The sequence below is a fragment of the Simochromis diagramma genome, unplaced genomic scaffold (assembly GCF_900408965.1).
Source record: "Simochromis diagramma unplaced genomic scaffold, fSimDia1.1 OVJJ01000822.1, whole genome shotgun sequence".
In the NCBI taxonomy this organism is placed as follows: domain Eukaryota; kingdom Metazoa; phylum Chordata; class Actinopteri; order Cichliformes; family Cichlidae; genus Simochromis; species Simochromis diagramma.
In genome coordinates, this window is record NW_024387520.1 from 5,600,707 (window position 1) to 5,614,905 (window position 14,199).

At 39.1% G+C, this 14,199-nt stretch overlaps 3 protein-coding genes across 7 annotated transcripts; 1 reads left to right on the top strand and 2 right to left on the bottom strand.

Annotated features, from left to right (window-relative positions):
- Window positions 1–238: 238 nt before the first annotated feature.
- On the bottom strand, window positions 239–5,418 carry nfu1 (NFU1 iron-sulfur cluster scaffold homolog (S. cerevisiae)). Its single transcript, XM_040019180.1, has 8 exons — window positions 5,278–5,418; window positions 2,895–2,995; window positions 2,535–2,670; window positions 1,383–1,449; window positions 1,172–1,289; window positions 998–1,061; window positions 724–898; window positions 239–597 (listed from the first exon to the last, which is right to left on the bottom strand). The coding sequence occupies exons 1-8, from the start codon at window positions 5,334–5,336 to the stop codon at window positions 565–567; spliced, it is 753 nt and encodes a 250-aa protein (XP_039875114.1). The 5' UTR covers window positions 5,337–5,418; the 3' UTR covers window positions 239–564.
- cunh9orf78 (chromosome unknown C9orf78 homolog) lies at window positions 5,402–9,082 on the top strand. The gene is made up of 9 exons (XM_040019179.1): window positions 5,402–5,559; window positions 5,719–5,778; window positions 5,904–5,955; window positions 6,073–6,143; window positions 6,225–6,302; window positions 6,485–6,682; window positions 6,847–6,983; window positions 7,064–7,168; window positions 8,714–9,082. The coding sequence occupies exons 1-9, from the start codon at window positions 5,483–5,485 to the stop codon at window positions 8,809–8,811; spliced, it is 876 nt and encodes a 291-aa protein (XP_039875113.1). The 5' UTR covers window positions 5,402–5,482; the 3' UTR covers window positions 8,812–9,082.
- med22 (mediator complex subunit 22) lies at window positions 9,063–13,550 on the bottom strand. 5 transcript variants are annotated; one of them, XM_040019184.1, is made up of 5 exons: window positions 13,448–13,550; window positions 13,019–13,172; window positions 12,284–12,364; window positions 11,630–11,838; window positions 9,063–9,878 (listed from the first exon to the last, which is right to left on the bottom strand). In XM_040019184.1, the coding sequence occupies exons 2-5, from the start codon at window positions 13,139–13,141 to the stop codon at window positions 9,686–9,688; spliced, it is 606 nt and encodes a 201-aa protein (XP_039875118.1). In that variant the 5' UTR covers window positions 13,142–13,172; window positions 13,448–13,550; the 3' UTR covers window positions 9,063–9,685. The 5 variants fall into 5 exon arrangements, with proteins under 5 accessions (XP_039875118.1, XP_039875117.1, XP_039875115.1 ...); XM_040019183.1 differs by having other exon boundaries at window positions 13,401–13,527; XM_040019181.1 differs by having other exon boundaries at window positions 13,391–13,526.
- Window positions 13,551–14,199: the final 649 nt, after the last annotated feature.

Sequence of the window (14,199 nt, forward strand, 5' to 3'; positions counted from 1 at the left end):
TGCCGCACCAACCCTCTGCATGTCCTCCTCTTGCCTGGCAGCTACATCTTCAACAACCTTTGTCCAGTATATCAACCATCCGTCCTCTTGTGTTTCAACTGCTCAACTCGAGCTGTCCCCGACGTACTCATTTGTAGTCCTGTCCATATTGGTCATTGTCAATGGAAATCTGAGCATCTTCAACTAGGCCACTAGTTGGAACACTTATGTACAACAAAGCAGACAAATGGTCACAAAATATTATAACAAACTTTATTTATACACATATAATATACCGATTTTAAAACTAAAAGGCTGCTTTTCTTGCTTGACAGATGTGGAGTAATAAATTATTCCAGTCAGCTGTTCCTGTGACTGGGCTATTCTTGTTAAATACTGTCACTGTACAAAAAAACAAAAACAAAAACAAACAGCTGGGAAACAACACATACGAGATTACATCTGAATTGATAATGGTGACTGTTTCTTTCACACAGCTGTGCTATCAAACACATTTTATTGCAACTATTGCTTGCATTAAAGTCGGTAGCTGGTAGAGACAGGAATGTGTATGATTTCAGTGGTTCAGACTTGAGCAGCCTCCTCCTCCTCCTTCACCTGGAAGACACGCATAAAAGCTCTTTACAGCTCAAGTGCTGAACATGAAATATAAATCAAGATGTCAGGATTAACATCTTAAAAATTAACAGTGTCCTAAAATCAAATGAGAGAAAGACAACAAACCTGTTCCACCGATTCAACCTCAGGTACATAAAACTGTAGCATGTTTTGGATGCCACTCTTCAAAGTCACAATTGAACTGGGGCAACTGGTGCAAGAGCCCTGCAGCTTCAGTTTAACAATGCCATCTTCAAATCCGCGGTATAGAACATCTCCCCCGTCCTCTTGCACAGTTGGCCTGACGGAGTGAGAACATTGACTTGTATTAGGCAAAAAACCCAAAAAGCATAGGAAGCAACAGGCCCTGAGGTCATAGTGCACCTTCATGAGTAGTTACCTTATTCGAGTCTCTAGTAGTTCTTTAATCATAGCAACTACCTCGTCGTCGTCGTCTGACGGTGCTGAAAGGAGAGGCAGAGATTGTTGTTCCTCAGCATTCGAAGCAGCTTGTTATTTCTGTCTAAGTCGATGTTTTGATAATGGGTAGACCACAGCTGTTTGAAAACCATACCTGTATCTGGGCTTGGCTGACTGTCCTCGTTTACAACAGGAAGCCCGGAGGTAAAAAAGTCCATAATGGTAGCAAACACATCAGGCTTAATTACCTTCCATTCCAAATTTGGGTCAGCCTAAACGAAGAAGGATGAGAAACCAACCTATTCTTAGTTGTGGTATGCCAAGCTGTGCCAGTGCCAATTCTTACAAACTGGGCATGGCTTTACCTTTGTGATGGTAATAAAGTCAGGGCCCAGGAACACACTCTTGACTCCATCGATCCTAAAAAGCTGCCTGAAGACAATCACTGAGGTTTTATTACGCCACACTTAAAGATTCATCTTACACTTAATACAGAAGGTTGTGCAATGATTGTAACAAATAAATACACACATATAGACGTGCAAATTGTGTGCAGGTATCAGTCACATTTATTAACATAATATTTTAATGGGAATAGAATTAGAAAATAATATTTCTGTTCAAAACTGTTGCACCGCAGTGTCACACAGATCAAGTAGAGGTAAAAGTGTTACACTGAGGATGTGAATCAGCAGCGTGCTGGGCTGTGAGAAGAGAGGTCTACTGTTTCTGTGCGTATCAGAGGTTACACCTTTTTTATATTTGGTAAGAATAAATGTTGCCTTGGTTACTGCCCTACCAACAAGGCATGTACTGGTAAATCAATCTTGTCATGTGACTAGCAGAAGTCAAACTATTAATCCATTCTTCTTCTGGCTGCTCCACAGTGGATCATCTGCCTCCATTTCACTCCGTCTCCATCGTTCTCCACTGTCACACTAATGTCCTCCTACATGACATCCACCAACCTTCTCTGGAGGTCCACCTATTTTCCTCCTGCCTGGAAGCTGTATATTCAACACCCTTTGTGCAGCATATCCACCATCACTTCTCTGCACATCTCACTTCCCTAACCCTTCTCTGCACAGACCATCTCAGCCTTGCCTGGCTCTCCAACTTTGTGTTTAAACTGCTCAACCTGAGCTGTCCCTCTGACATGCTCATTCTGATCCTGTCCATCCTGACCACTCTAAATAAAATATTTAGCATCTTCAACTCTGTCATCTCTATTTTTTTGTTTGTTTGTTTTTTGTCAGGGTCACTGTCTCCAAATTATACATCATAGCAGGTCTCACTACTATCTTGTAAAATGTCTCATTCACTCTTGCTGCTTTTCCTCTGTCACAAATCACCCCTGACACGCATCTCCATCCACTCCACCCAGTCAGTTATTTCACCTGTCGTGTGCACTGTCCACCGCACTGACCGCATGTATTAAAACTCATCTACCTACATCTGCTATGCTAAGATGACCGTTTGACATCAGGCATTTCTCTCAGACCAGTAATCTCACATACCTGGCTAGAGGTGAGCAGTGTGCCTCACGAGGGCCCGCAAAATTCATAGTTCCTGTTTCAAGAACTGTCCGGCCAGGCAGGAACTTCATGCTGTTTGGATTTGGTGTGTCCTGCGTCTGCACAAACATGGTCCTTCCTGGGAAGAGAAAAAAAACAAAGAAGAAGAATGCAACATAAATCACCTTTTTTCCATTAGACGGTGTCCTTATTTTATGCAGCAACTCTTTACTTTATTGAACTGCAAGGCTAATGTCACGTGTCCTGCTCAAACAGCAGCTGCATCTATTGGGTTCAAGACAATCACTCCAGTATTAACACATTCAATGTTACACATGTGATTACCGTATTATGAATACAAACCAGGAACAATCCAGATGGGGTTTGAGGGCCATCTGTTTGAAACTCCCGTGGTATGTGAAGGCAAGTGTAATCCAGTGCTCTGAAACCCACTGACAGCAAGACTGAAAAATGCAGCAGATTAAGAAATTTAATACAACGCAGCTCACACTGATAAATGAATGGTGCTAGAAATCAAAATATCAAGCACCCGTGCCAGCTCACTTCATCTAATGCCTTCCTCTCTGGAGTGGTGAAGTAATGATTTCAAAACATGAAGGTGTGGTGAGACTAATCCACTAAAATGATTTGGTGCACAGTGTTTGTACAACTAATAATTTGTAGCAGAGGTATTACAAACTGTTGCATAAGGCAACACGTAAAACAACCAAAGGGGTCATGCAGAGCTTAAAACGATACACTGTGCAATCAGTATTTGTCTTACTTTAGCCAAGGAGAAAGAACTGTCTGTATCATTTCACTGATAACTAAAAATGTATTTATTTTTATAAGACATTTGAATTACAAAATAGAAAACACAGACATACACTGTACAATTACAGGCAAAAATGGCACTGTATATGATATGCAAGGAAAGTGGACAACAGCAGAAATCTGTCTGTTACTTTTATTTGGTGTTAGATTTGCCTGAACCTGCTGATCTGCTGGGATTTTCCTAAACAACCATCTTCAGTGTTTAAAGAGAATTGTCATAAAGAGAGAAAATACCTGGTGAACAATGGTTCTCTGGGCTAAAGCACATTGTTAAGGTCAGAGGTCAAATGAGAATGAACCTGATACAAATTCAAACGCAAATAACAACTTATTACAACAGAAGACCTTATCCAAATGCAAGACACATTGAAGCTTGAAACAGATGGGCTACAGCAGCAGAAGACCACACTGTGTGGCACTCCTGCCTGCTAAGAACAATAAACAGGATTAACCAAAAATTGGAAAATGGAGCACTGCAAAATTGTTGCCTGGTCTCATGAATTTCAATTTCTTTTTTTAAACAATAACTTTTTATTAAGAATTTTTCTTTAATACATATAAACAAAAAGAAAAGAAAAAGATTACAGTTAATCTGTACATTCGGGATGAATTTCAATTTCTGCAGCGATGTTTGGATAGTACGGTCAGATTTGTCATGGCTCCATCCTGCCTTGTATCAATGGTTTAGGCTTCAGGTAGTGTAGCAATTGTGCAGATTTTTTTTCTTAGTATACTTTGTGCCCCTTATTTCCATCTGAGGATAAATTGGGAATACGTGGAATGACATGCTGCTCACCATGTACATCCCTTTGTGAAAGTGGTTATAATGGCTTGCTTCTTTAACCCTTTATTTACAAGTGCTCTTTAAATGACAGTAACTGTTTCCGTTTTTGCTAAAGACATAATTCAAATGGTTCCAGAAGAAGGAGAAAACAGGCTTCATGGGATACTTAATTTATCATGGTAGCACAGGAAATTCACAAGGCAAAAAAAACAAACAAACAAAGGGCCTAAATTTTACCAAGTGAACTTCACATTGCCTTAACTCCTCAACCATTTTGGTCATGTCATGAAGAATTGAGGCAGTTCTTAAGGCAAAGGGGGTCCAACCCAGTACTAGAAAGACGTTTGTAATGACGTGTCTGAGTGTATAAGACCGTAGAAACGCCAGCAGAAACAGAGTAATTGTGAGATATTGTCTCTTATGGAAAGTTATTTTAGTTTTGACTTTTGTAATTAATTGTTATTTATATTTTGTTTTGATGTTTTAATCCAGTTTAGTTTGAGTTAGTTTACAGAGTGAGTGCAGATTGTTTTTGTTTTTTTAATTTATTTTTTTATCACTTATTGAATTAAGGGCATATGTCGGAGGCAAGATTTAGTAAAATCAGTGCAGTTATAAACTTCTTAGGTGTAAATAAATATATCTACGAAAGCCTGATAAGGCAGTTTAATTTTTTTTTTAAACCAAGCTAAGCGATACTAAAACCTGTAATATTTTTGTTAACTATAATAACTGCAATAACTTATGGATATGAACTGTCGAGAGTAACGGTGTCCTTGTGTACAACTCAGGATAATCCAGAAAAAGCAGATTAGAATTGGGCTAAAGTTTTAGCACTAATGCAACAAAAACAAAAAAACTTTTTTTTAAGTTTGCAAAGGTTTGTTGTGGTTGATACTGACGACGTTAAAGTGTTAATAAGCGGCTGTATGGTGGAGACGTTTAAAGCAGTAAAACATCCCCACACCTCCCTGCTCTGTAGCTGACTGCGTCACTCCGCCGTTTAGCCAGCGTGCTACCGTTAGCCTGCCTGACCCTGATGCTTAACATACCGACACATTCATGCACACATGAAATAAAGCAAAAACAGAAAACAATGCAGATATAGATAAATACAAAACAACTTACAGACGAGAAAGTCTTGCTGAAATACCCAACAATCTGCCGACCTGCCTGTAAGTCGCCATGTTTGTTATGGTTAGCTAAACACGACGGAAGTGGCGCGGTAAATAAGGGGACGTGACGCACTATTATTGTACATTTGTTCGTCCCCCCTCTTATTCCAGCAGCAGCTACACTCAAGTCCAGCTTCTTTTGTGTTGTATCTAAAAAAATGCCGTGTGGCAAAAACTTTAGAAGGAGAAGGGACTCGTCCGATGTGGAGGAGGATGAGACCACCGAAGAAGTCAGGTAGAGCCATCCGTTTAACCACAGGAATAAAAAAAAGCCGTTTAGAGTAATGCTATGCGTGCTAATGCTAATCGCTAAACGCAGATAGTTTGTGGTCGCATTTCATATAAGCTGCCCAGGTAATGTGTTTGCAATCGTTTGTGTTTCATGGATGTTTAGACATAAGTTGGAAGAGGCTAAAGAGCTACAGAGTTTGCGCAAACGACAGACCGGAATCAGGTAACGTAAATAAATCAAACCACGAACACGTTTTATCCTGTTACTTTACATGAAGTTTTACAGTCTGTGGTTTGAGCAGTTAAATACTGAATCACAGTTTTTTTTTTAATATTTCTTTTATTTAGTGTGACCGCCTTGTTGGTTGGAGAAAAACTTCCACCAGAGGCTGAAATTGAGGTAGGTAGTCAGTTTTGTAAAAAAAATATATATAAAATTGTAATATAGCTTCATTAACCAAGGTGTTTTGTTTTTTGAACTTACGTTTATTAAAATTATTTTGATTATTCCTCACAGAATGACCCATTTAAACTGAAGACTGGGGGAATTGTTGACATGAAGAAAGTGAAAGACCGGAATAGAGACATGTAAGTGAGTTTTTAACTATTTTTAGCATAATTGCTCTAAGCTGTGCATTGATATGTCATCATTTCATGTTATGTATTCAGGACAGAAGATGAGACAGACCTCAACCTGGGGACGTCTTTTTCAGCCGAGACAAACAGAAGAGACGAGGATGCAGATATGTATGTGTGCTTTTTTTTTTCTTTTTTGTTGTCCCAATGTCTGATTCTTTTCCCTCCACTTTAGTTAGATATAGCACAGATTACTTAGAAGAGACATTTCAAATCCCCAACATTTAGGACACAATTCGAGATACCCTCACACTTGTTTACAACATGGTTTTATCATAAATTTATCCTCACAGGATGAAATATATTGAGACGGAACTAAAAAAGAAGAAGGGCCTGGTGGAGGCTGAGGAGCATAAAGTTAAAGTGAAGAATCCAGAGGACCACCTGTACGAGCTGCCCGAGAACATCCGAGTCAATTCTGCCAAGAAGACAGAGGAGATGTTGTCTAATCAGATGCTGAGTGGCATCCCTGAAGTTGATCTCGGCATTGAGTATGTACCGAGAATATTCTAGTAATCATCTACACTTATTTTAGACTCAGCAAGAGGAGTCTTTTGACTAAAACTGCATTTTTGCATGAGATATGGCACGAACGAATGCTGCTTTTTACTTGTAGCTTTACTAATGCAACTTGTGTATGTAATTTCTTTTCTAGTGCAAAGATAAAGAACATTATCCAGACAGAGGAGGCAAAAGCAAAGCTTTTGGCAGAACAAAGAAACAAGAAAAAAGACCACGGCACATCATTTGTACCCACGAACATCGCTGTTAACTACGTCCAACACAATCGATGTAAGTAATCTGAAGAGAGCGAGATATTCCACACCTAAATTAAAGCGGATTATAGTGATCAAGCTGACTTTTTCTTTCAGTCTATCATGAGGATGCAAATGCACCGCAGAGACACCACAGACACAAAGAAGAACCCAAAGCAAGACCGCTGCGTGTGGGCGACACAGAGAAACCAGGTCCAGAGGGTAAGAGACTACAGATACGCTCACTGCTCAGTACACAGAAATAGTTCTATAACAGTTGGATAAACAAAAGAAAATGGGTGGGTGGAATCACCCCGGCGAGCAGGCAGTATGGACACTCGGCTTTGTGACTTTGAGATCAAGGTCAGAGGTCAAGTTTTCTGAAAATTATCTTAGCAATTTGGAGATTTTATCATCTCATAATTAGAGATGGACCGATCCGATATTACGTATCGGTATCGGTCCGATACTGACCTAAATTACTGGATCAGATATCGGAGAGAAATAAAAAATGTAATCCGATCCAAAGTACCACAAAATCACCTCACAAAACGCGCTACTTGGCGTAACCGTCGGAGCAGTATATGTCACGTGATAGAGCGGCTATTGTCTGCGAGACCTGTCGGGGGCCATGTTGGGCATTAACAAGGAAAGGGGGGGCGCAAATAAATATTTTTCTTTATGTCATTTAAAAACTTTGAATAAATAATTACCTGAATCTTACAACAAAAGTGGTCACCTGATTAAATGTATAGAAATCCATTATTGTATATAGTAACTATTAGGTCTAATATACAGCCTAGTAAGCTATAGTACTTTTTCCTTTGGGAAGGTGCCATCTGTGCAGTCTGCAATTCTGTTGAAGAAAGATGTTGAATCTATTTAAATATTGTAGAAAAATAATTGATTATTGTGCATTTGTTTTACACTTGCATTAAATTAAAGTTGATTACGTCGATTAAGGGAGGGGGGGTTCCCTAATATTTTTGCTGGGAGTTGGTAACCCTAGTAGTTAGGTAGGTAAGTACTCTTTAAAATACCAGAATAGGGAGGATGGTGTAGGTTTAAATTTATTAAATTGATCAGTGTTGCTGAACTATAAAATGTTTTGGGTGCAGTGTATTTTTTGCATACAGGTATAACAGAATAGCTTCAGTGTCTTTTTTTTAAAACTTGAGTATGAACTTATACAAAATACAGCAAGATATTTATAAAAAACAGTTTTATTGATTACAAAATACACTGTATCGGATTCATATCGGTATCGGCAGATATCCAAATTTATGATATCGGAATCGGACATTAAAAAGTGGTATCGTGCCATCTCTACTCATAATGACAATAATTTCACAGAATCAAGAGAAATCTCTGCACACGAAGGGAGAAGGCTGTGACCTTGAGACCCTCATGAAGTAGTAAATTAAAAACAGGCATGAATCTGTAGTAGGAATGACTGCATAGACTCAAACACTTCAAAAACATTGCCAACTCAAAATTGAATAAAGTCTAAGTTGAAGTGGAAAACTGTCCTGTGGGCCAGACCTTTCAGAATGTGAAACTCTTGTTTTAAGTCACTGTCACATTTCCAAAAATAATATTTCTCAGTTTCAGGATTTTCTTCTTTTTTATAAACAAACTGTATTACAATCATTGCATTTAATTTACTTTCAATGGTATCCCCCATTTGCTTGTGTGTCTGTGTGGGGATTTATTGAAAATCTTTTTGAAACCTTTAATCTGATTTCGAACTTATTTGTTCATCCACAGCTCCGTCACCACCAAACTACCGCAAACGTCCAAACAATGAGAAGGCTACAGATGACTACCACTATGAGAAGTTCAAGAAGATGAATCGACGATATTGATGTGGATATATATAAAACCATTTTAAACTCAAGATTGGACCATAAATCATTTGAGGATCCCAAACGGCTTTTGATGGCATAGCTCTAACATCAGGGCCACACCGTGTAATTATTGTATATAGCTCCTGCTGTTTGTCTGTATACAGTACAGTTGTTAATGTCTCAGATGATTTCTTTTGCTCAGGATTGTCTTAAGTTTAAAAGACAGGAATACGTTAAGGATGCAGATTCTGGTCTTAAACTGGTCAGGATTTTTTTTTTTTTTTTTAAATCGGTGACTTTTCCCTTTAAGTGTCCACTGTTACATGTTTAGCTGTAGATTTGTGTTTAAAGATTTCAGAAAAATAAATAAAAAAGAACCAAAAATATTGTAATATTTGATTTAATCTGATGTGCAGTTAAATTAAACAGACAAAAGTAAACCAATGCCATTCTTAAAAAAAATAAAATACATTTAATGCAAAGTCTAACACAGGAATATAAAAAAGTACTTGAGTTTCAAAGGTGAGTTTAAAGTTGTCTTCATTTTCTTTTAGTTTTACTGAACGTGATTCAAGTCTAGACTTTTTACAGTGAAGTTCTTTATCAAATATATCTTCTAGTTTGTAACTAGGCTTGATGCAGATCTTGGAAAGCAGCAGTTGCACTTAAGAGCCTACCACTCAACACAAGCATTTTAGGTGGTTTAATACAACAGTCTCTTATTTTTGTGATGTGTTAATCCAAAAGAAACCATTCATTGCAAAGTTTAAGTCCAGTTTTAAAGTCCTCGATACAAAAAAGTAGCAAGGCAAACAACGGTTCACAAGCTATAACTGAAACAAACTGATCCAAACTGGGCAAAAGCAAACCGACAGGTGTCCCCCTTTCCTCCTCACGGTTTCTCTACGGAGGCGGTCCCGTGTCCGTTAAGGTGGTGCTGGGGGTTCGTCTCCTGAGATGGAGGCCCGTCCACGTCCTCGCGCTCCCCGTGCGTAGAACTGTTGCTGCTGTTCGCGGAGGCCCAACTGTCTCGACGGCAGTAGGCCTCGCACAGAGGCAGGTCAGTGCTGTCCCACTGACTGTAGCTTTGCAGAGCAGAAACCAGCAGGAGGCAAAGAATCAGTGCAGCACAGAAAGAGAGGAGCAGACGAGAGCAGCAGGTCAGAAACAAGCACAACCAACTCTGAGAGGAGCACGTGAAAGCACATTTGATAGAAGCACAGAGGTTATGCAGAAGCACCAGAAACAACTTACACATAAAACAGCAATTTATTCATGTGTTACTATTTAGAGGGATGACTGTTGATTAAGCTCAGCAGAAGGGTGAGAACAAGTGCTGATGGATCAGAAAAGCAGAGCAAGTGCACCGAGCATGGCAGACCCCAATTTGGCATGATGCAAACAGAGCTCAGAGACACCTCTTAACACTTGATCACAGAAAACAAGACAAACTACTTCAACATTTTGTCTCTACTTTATTTCTTAATCATCCTGGGTCTCTAGGAACAGCGGGCAAAAACTGGTAAACATGTACAACTGCACCGTGTGACTGTGGCTGACACTGATGTTAAGATTACACCTTTTAGATTTTAGGGACGGAATGAAAAACATCTATTGTGGAAACTCTAAATAAATACCAGCAAACGTGTGTGTTTAACTGCACAGTCCATCCTTAAAAATGTACACAAAAGGCCATCACAACTTTATTTGACTTAAATACTACATATAAATAATCTTAAATTGATTAAAATGATACTTTTACACACAGAAAAAAATATCTATAAATCCATATAGCTTTAGGACTTTAGATGTATATACGTGTTCTTTGTAGCACCCAGCAAATTTCAACAATTCATCGATGGATACAACAGCAAATCAAGTGCTTTAAATGATAGATTTTTAATAAACTTTGTTCATTCTTTTCATTTTTTCTATTACTATAAATTAACAAGGAGTTCTCAATACTAAGATTTATAAATGCTGAATCTCTCCTGTCTACCAGATAATGTTGGGTAAACATCTCTCTAGGCCAGGGGACGGGAACTCCAGGCCTCAAGGGCCGGTGTCCTGCAGATTTTAGATACCACCCTGGATCAACACACCCGAATCAAATGATCAGTTCATTACCAGGCCTCTGGAGAACTTTCAAGACATTTTGAGGAGGCAATTTAGGCATTTATATCAGCTCTGTTTGGATCAAGGGCACATCTAAAACCTGCAGGACACCAGCCCTTGAGGCGTGGAGTTCCCCCACCCCTGCTCTAGGCCATCAGACGCTGCAGACTAGTTCCTAGGCAGTGACTAGTTGCTCTGCTGTGATTGGGTAGTTTTTAAATCAGACTGGTGATAACCAATCGCCGACTAATCACAAGGGACAATGAAAATATGAACAAGATCTTTTCCAAGAGCTTCATCAGTCACCTATCCATGAAACAACCAATCACAGCAGACTATAGTGTCTCTTCTAGTTGATTTGATCTAGCACCAACCATTAGAAGTAAAATCAGTAAATCTACTGTTTTTGGTTCCAAAGTGCTGATATTTAAGGGCATGCCACTTTAAGACTGAAGACCTCCCTCTAATCATCTCTTATAATGATTTCTTTTAAAAAGGTCAAGGCACGCACTAAATAGTAACAATGTAAAGGCGCTTGTGGTGAGATGAGGTTCATTACAAAGACCTATAACAATTTTGATGAAAAGCTCAGTTTAGACACTGTCACAAGCCCTTCCCAGGGCTCAGTGTAAATGGTGAAACGTGAAACAGCGGTGCTGGGAATGGGACGACAGAGGCGCAATGGGATGAGGGATGGGGGCAAGTATGAGCCTATTTATACCTGGAGGAGTAATATTCTTCCTCTAGCTCATACAGGTCGATGGCAATCTCGTCACGGAGTGACATGAGCTTCTTGTCGCACTCTTCCTGTAGCGAGCGGAGCTGCTGGTTCTGCAGGCTGATGGCGTCGTTCACGGAGGGGAAGTCGTTCAGAATTAGGAACTGCTTCAGGTCAGAGACCAGCTTCATGAGGGACTCGCCAGCACGTACCTGGCACAGAAACATAGAAGAGGGGAAGCAGGTTTGAAAATGATCATAGCGATGACTTGTTAAAATGTCAATTTCTGCACAGAAAAGATTTTTCGCTAAGTGTAGAAACCGATTCATTCACAGGGCTGTAATGCGTCTGTCAGTTACATACAAACTACAACATTTCAATACAAAGGATACTGCAACAGTAAAGTGCAGCCCCAGATGTGACTCTTCGACAGAAAACTAAAAGAACAGAACTAGTGCACACATCAACATGTTTACAGTAATATGATAAATTACATGGATAATATGTTAACCTATCATTCAAAGGAGTCTTTCTTGGAAACAGATGTAACCAGCTTTGGATTTTTTTTCTTCCCCACAGGTAACAGAAATAAATAACAATAAAGCCCTGAATATGTTGCATACGAGTGTGTTGTCAGGCGTTTTCTGCAGTACTTACAATGTTGGCTGCTCTGACATGCATCTCATAATGGTCCTGCTCTGCCTGAGTAGGTCGGGATACCTGTGTCTCATCCTCAATCTGGACAAAGAGATAAGTGGTAGAATAGTATACTCGTCATAATGGTGTATTGTATTTGGTCCACTTAATCAATGTAAACCAATTTGAAACCAATAAGTGATATTTAAACAACACTAAGCTGGTACTAAGGGACGTAAAGTGTGGAAAGAAAAAAACATTCTCCACACCATTACACCACCAGCACCAGGATGGATCCATGCTTTCATGTTGTTTACACCAACTTCTGACCGTACCATCCAAATGTCATGGCAGAAATCGAGAGTCCGACCAGGCAATGTTTGTACAATCGTCTGTTGTCCAGTTTTGGTGAATATGTACAAACTGTAGCCTCAGTTTCTTGCTCTTAGCTGACAGCAGTTCCGTCCAGTGCGACTTTCTGCTGCTGTAGCTCTTCTGCATACCTCGACTGTAGGGACTGGTTATTTTAATTACCAGTGCCTTCCTATTAGCCTAAAATATTATGGCCATTCTTCAGGCATTAACACTGCACCTTCACACAGAGAACTGGCGCTCGCTTTGAACTTCAGCAGGTCGCCTTTGCCACATTATGATGTTCAAATGCGAGTAACAAGGCACGAAATGAGTTGTGAGCAGCTCTGATTGTAGTAAAAACACGAAAATACAAAGAGAGGGAGGTGACAGTATGTCTGTTACCTTTGCTGTCTTGATTATTTCTGTAAAGTTGTCCATAATGGAGCGGATGTCATCTTTGAGCCTCTTGTTGTAGTTTTGCAGTAGAGTCTCTTTGCTCTGAGGAAGCACTCTCTGAGTAGTCATCGTGCCCGGGTAAACACACACCTCACGTCACCTGTGTACACCGAAATAACACACGCGGGCGCCTTTAGGCGATGAAGTTTACAATAAAACAAAAAAGGCTAAACACATCATCAACGAGCACGCAAGTAGCTAGCACCGAAAGGCGCGTGCTTTCAAAACAAAAGCGAAGTCTCGCTCTCAAATAGTTTTCACATCTGTACCTGTATACGAATACACTTTAGTACGGATTATTGAATTACTGTTACATACCGCTTCTTACCACATATTCTACAATCACTTTTGTTTTCATATAAAACAAACTCCTACGTTAGCGCCTCCTCCTTCTCTTGAAGTTTGTGTGCTCACATCCGGTATCTCTCTGTAACACCGCACTCTACCGGTGCCTCCGGTAATTGCTCTCATGAATATTTATTTAAATATATATATATATATATATATACATACAGTTTAAAATTAGTTTAAAATTCCCAATGAAATAAGGTAACAGCAATGTATTTAAGTAAAATATATAAATAATCAAAACAGTATTTTTAAAAATTCATCTAAGATGCCATTTTTGTGAATGCATAAAGTCAACATGTTGTGTAAGAATGTGATCGGAGTTTAAATAGAAATGAAATTTAAGACAGCGTGCAATCCCAAATTGGACATTTCTGTAGATGACCAAAGTATGTCTTAGATATAATAACGTATTTATTTCTTTTACCAACAATCAGTCCACTAACCGATGAAAATAAATCTTTTTTGCACACTAAGCATTGGAGGACCTACATTTAAGAAGAATGTACTTCAACCATAGTCTAACCATATGACCACAACTAGTTCATTTGGTAAAATAAATAAACCAATAGATACATAAATAAACAAACAGTTCTCCCTTCTTATGAACTACATCCAGAAGAGCAAAAAATGTAGGCAAATATGAGAACACCCAGGGTACCATTGTTAAAGATAGCATAACTAATTCAGTATCTTTATGAGACAAGATGTGATCATTATTATTTATGTAAAATTTGTTTTGTTTTTTTGTATGGAATGAGTCATCATTGTAAAGCCCT

Excerpts from the sequence above, each read along its gene's own strand:
- nfu1 (XM_040019180.1), bottom strand. The coding sequence starts at position 5,336 with ATGGCGACTTACAGGCAGGTCGGCAGATTGTTGGGTATTTCAGCAAGA. Across the intron at positions 1,450-2,534 it reads CACTGCTCACCTCTAGCCAG|GCAGCTTTTTAGGATCGATG; the intron begins GTATGTGAGATT and ends GATTGTCTTCAG. Across the intron at positions 1,062-1,171 it reads TCAGCCAAGCCCAGATACAG|CACCGTCAGACGACGACGAC; the intron begins GTATGGTTTTCA and ends CTCTCCTTTCAG.
- cunh9orf78 (XM_040019179.1), top strand. The coding sequence starts at position 5,483 with ATGCCGTGTGGCAAAAACTTTAGAAGGAGAAGGGACTCGTCCGATGTG. Across the intron at positions 5,956-6,072 it reads CACCAGAGGCTGAAATTGAG|AATGACCCATTTAAACTGAA; the intron begins GTAGGTAGTCAG and ends TATTCCTCACAG. Across the intron at positions 6,303-6,484 it reads AGAGACGAGGATGCAGATAT|GATGAAATATATTGAGACGG; the intron begins GTATGTGTGCTT and ends TTATCCTCACAG.
- med22 (XM_040019184.1), bottom strand. The coding sequence starts at position 13,141 with ATGACTACTCAGAGAGTGCTTCCTCAGAGCAAAGAGACTCTACTGCAA. Across the intron at positions 11,839-12,283 it reads ATGTCAGAGCAGCCAACATT|GTACGTGCTGGCGAGTCCCT; the intron begins GTAAGTACTGCA and ends TTTCTGTGCCAG. Across the intron at positions 9,879-11,629 it reads GAAGAATATTACTCCTCCAG|CTACAGTCAGTGGGACAGCA; the intron begins GTATAAATAGGC and ends TGCTCTGCAAAG.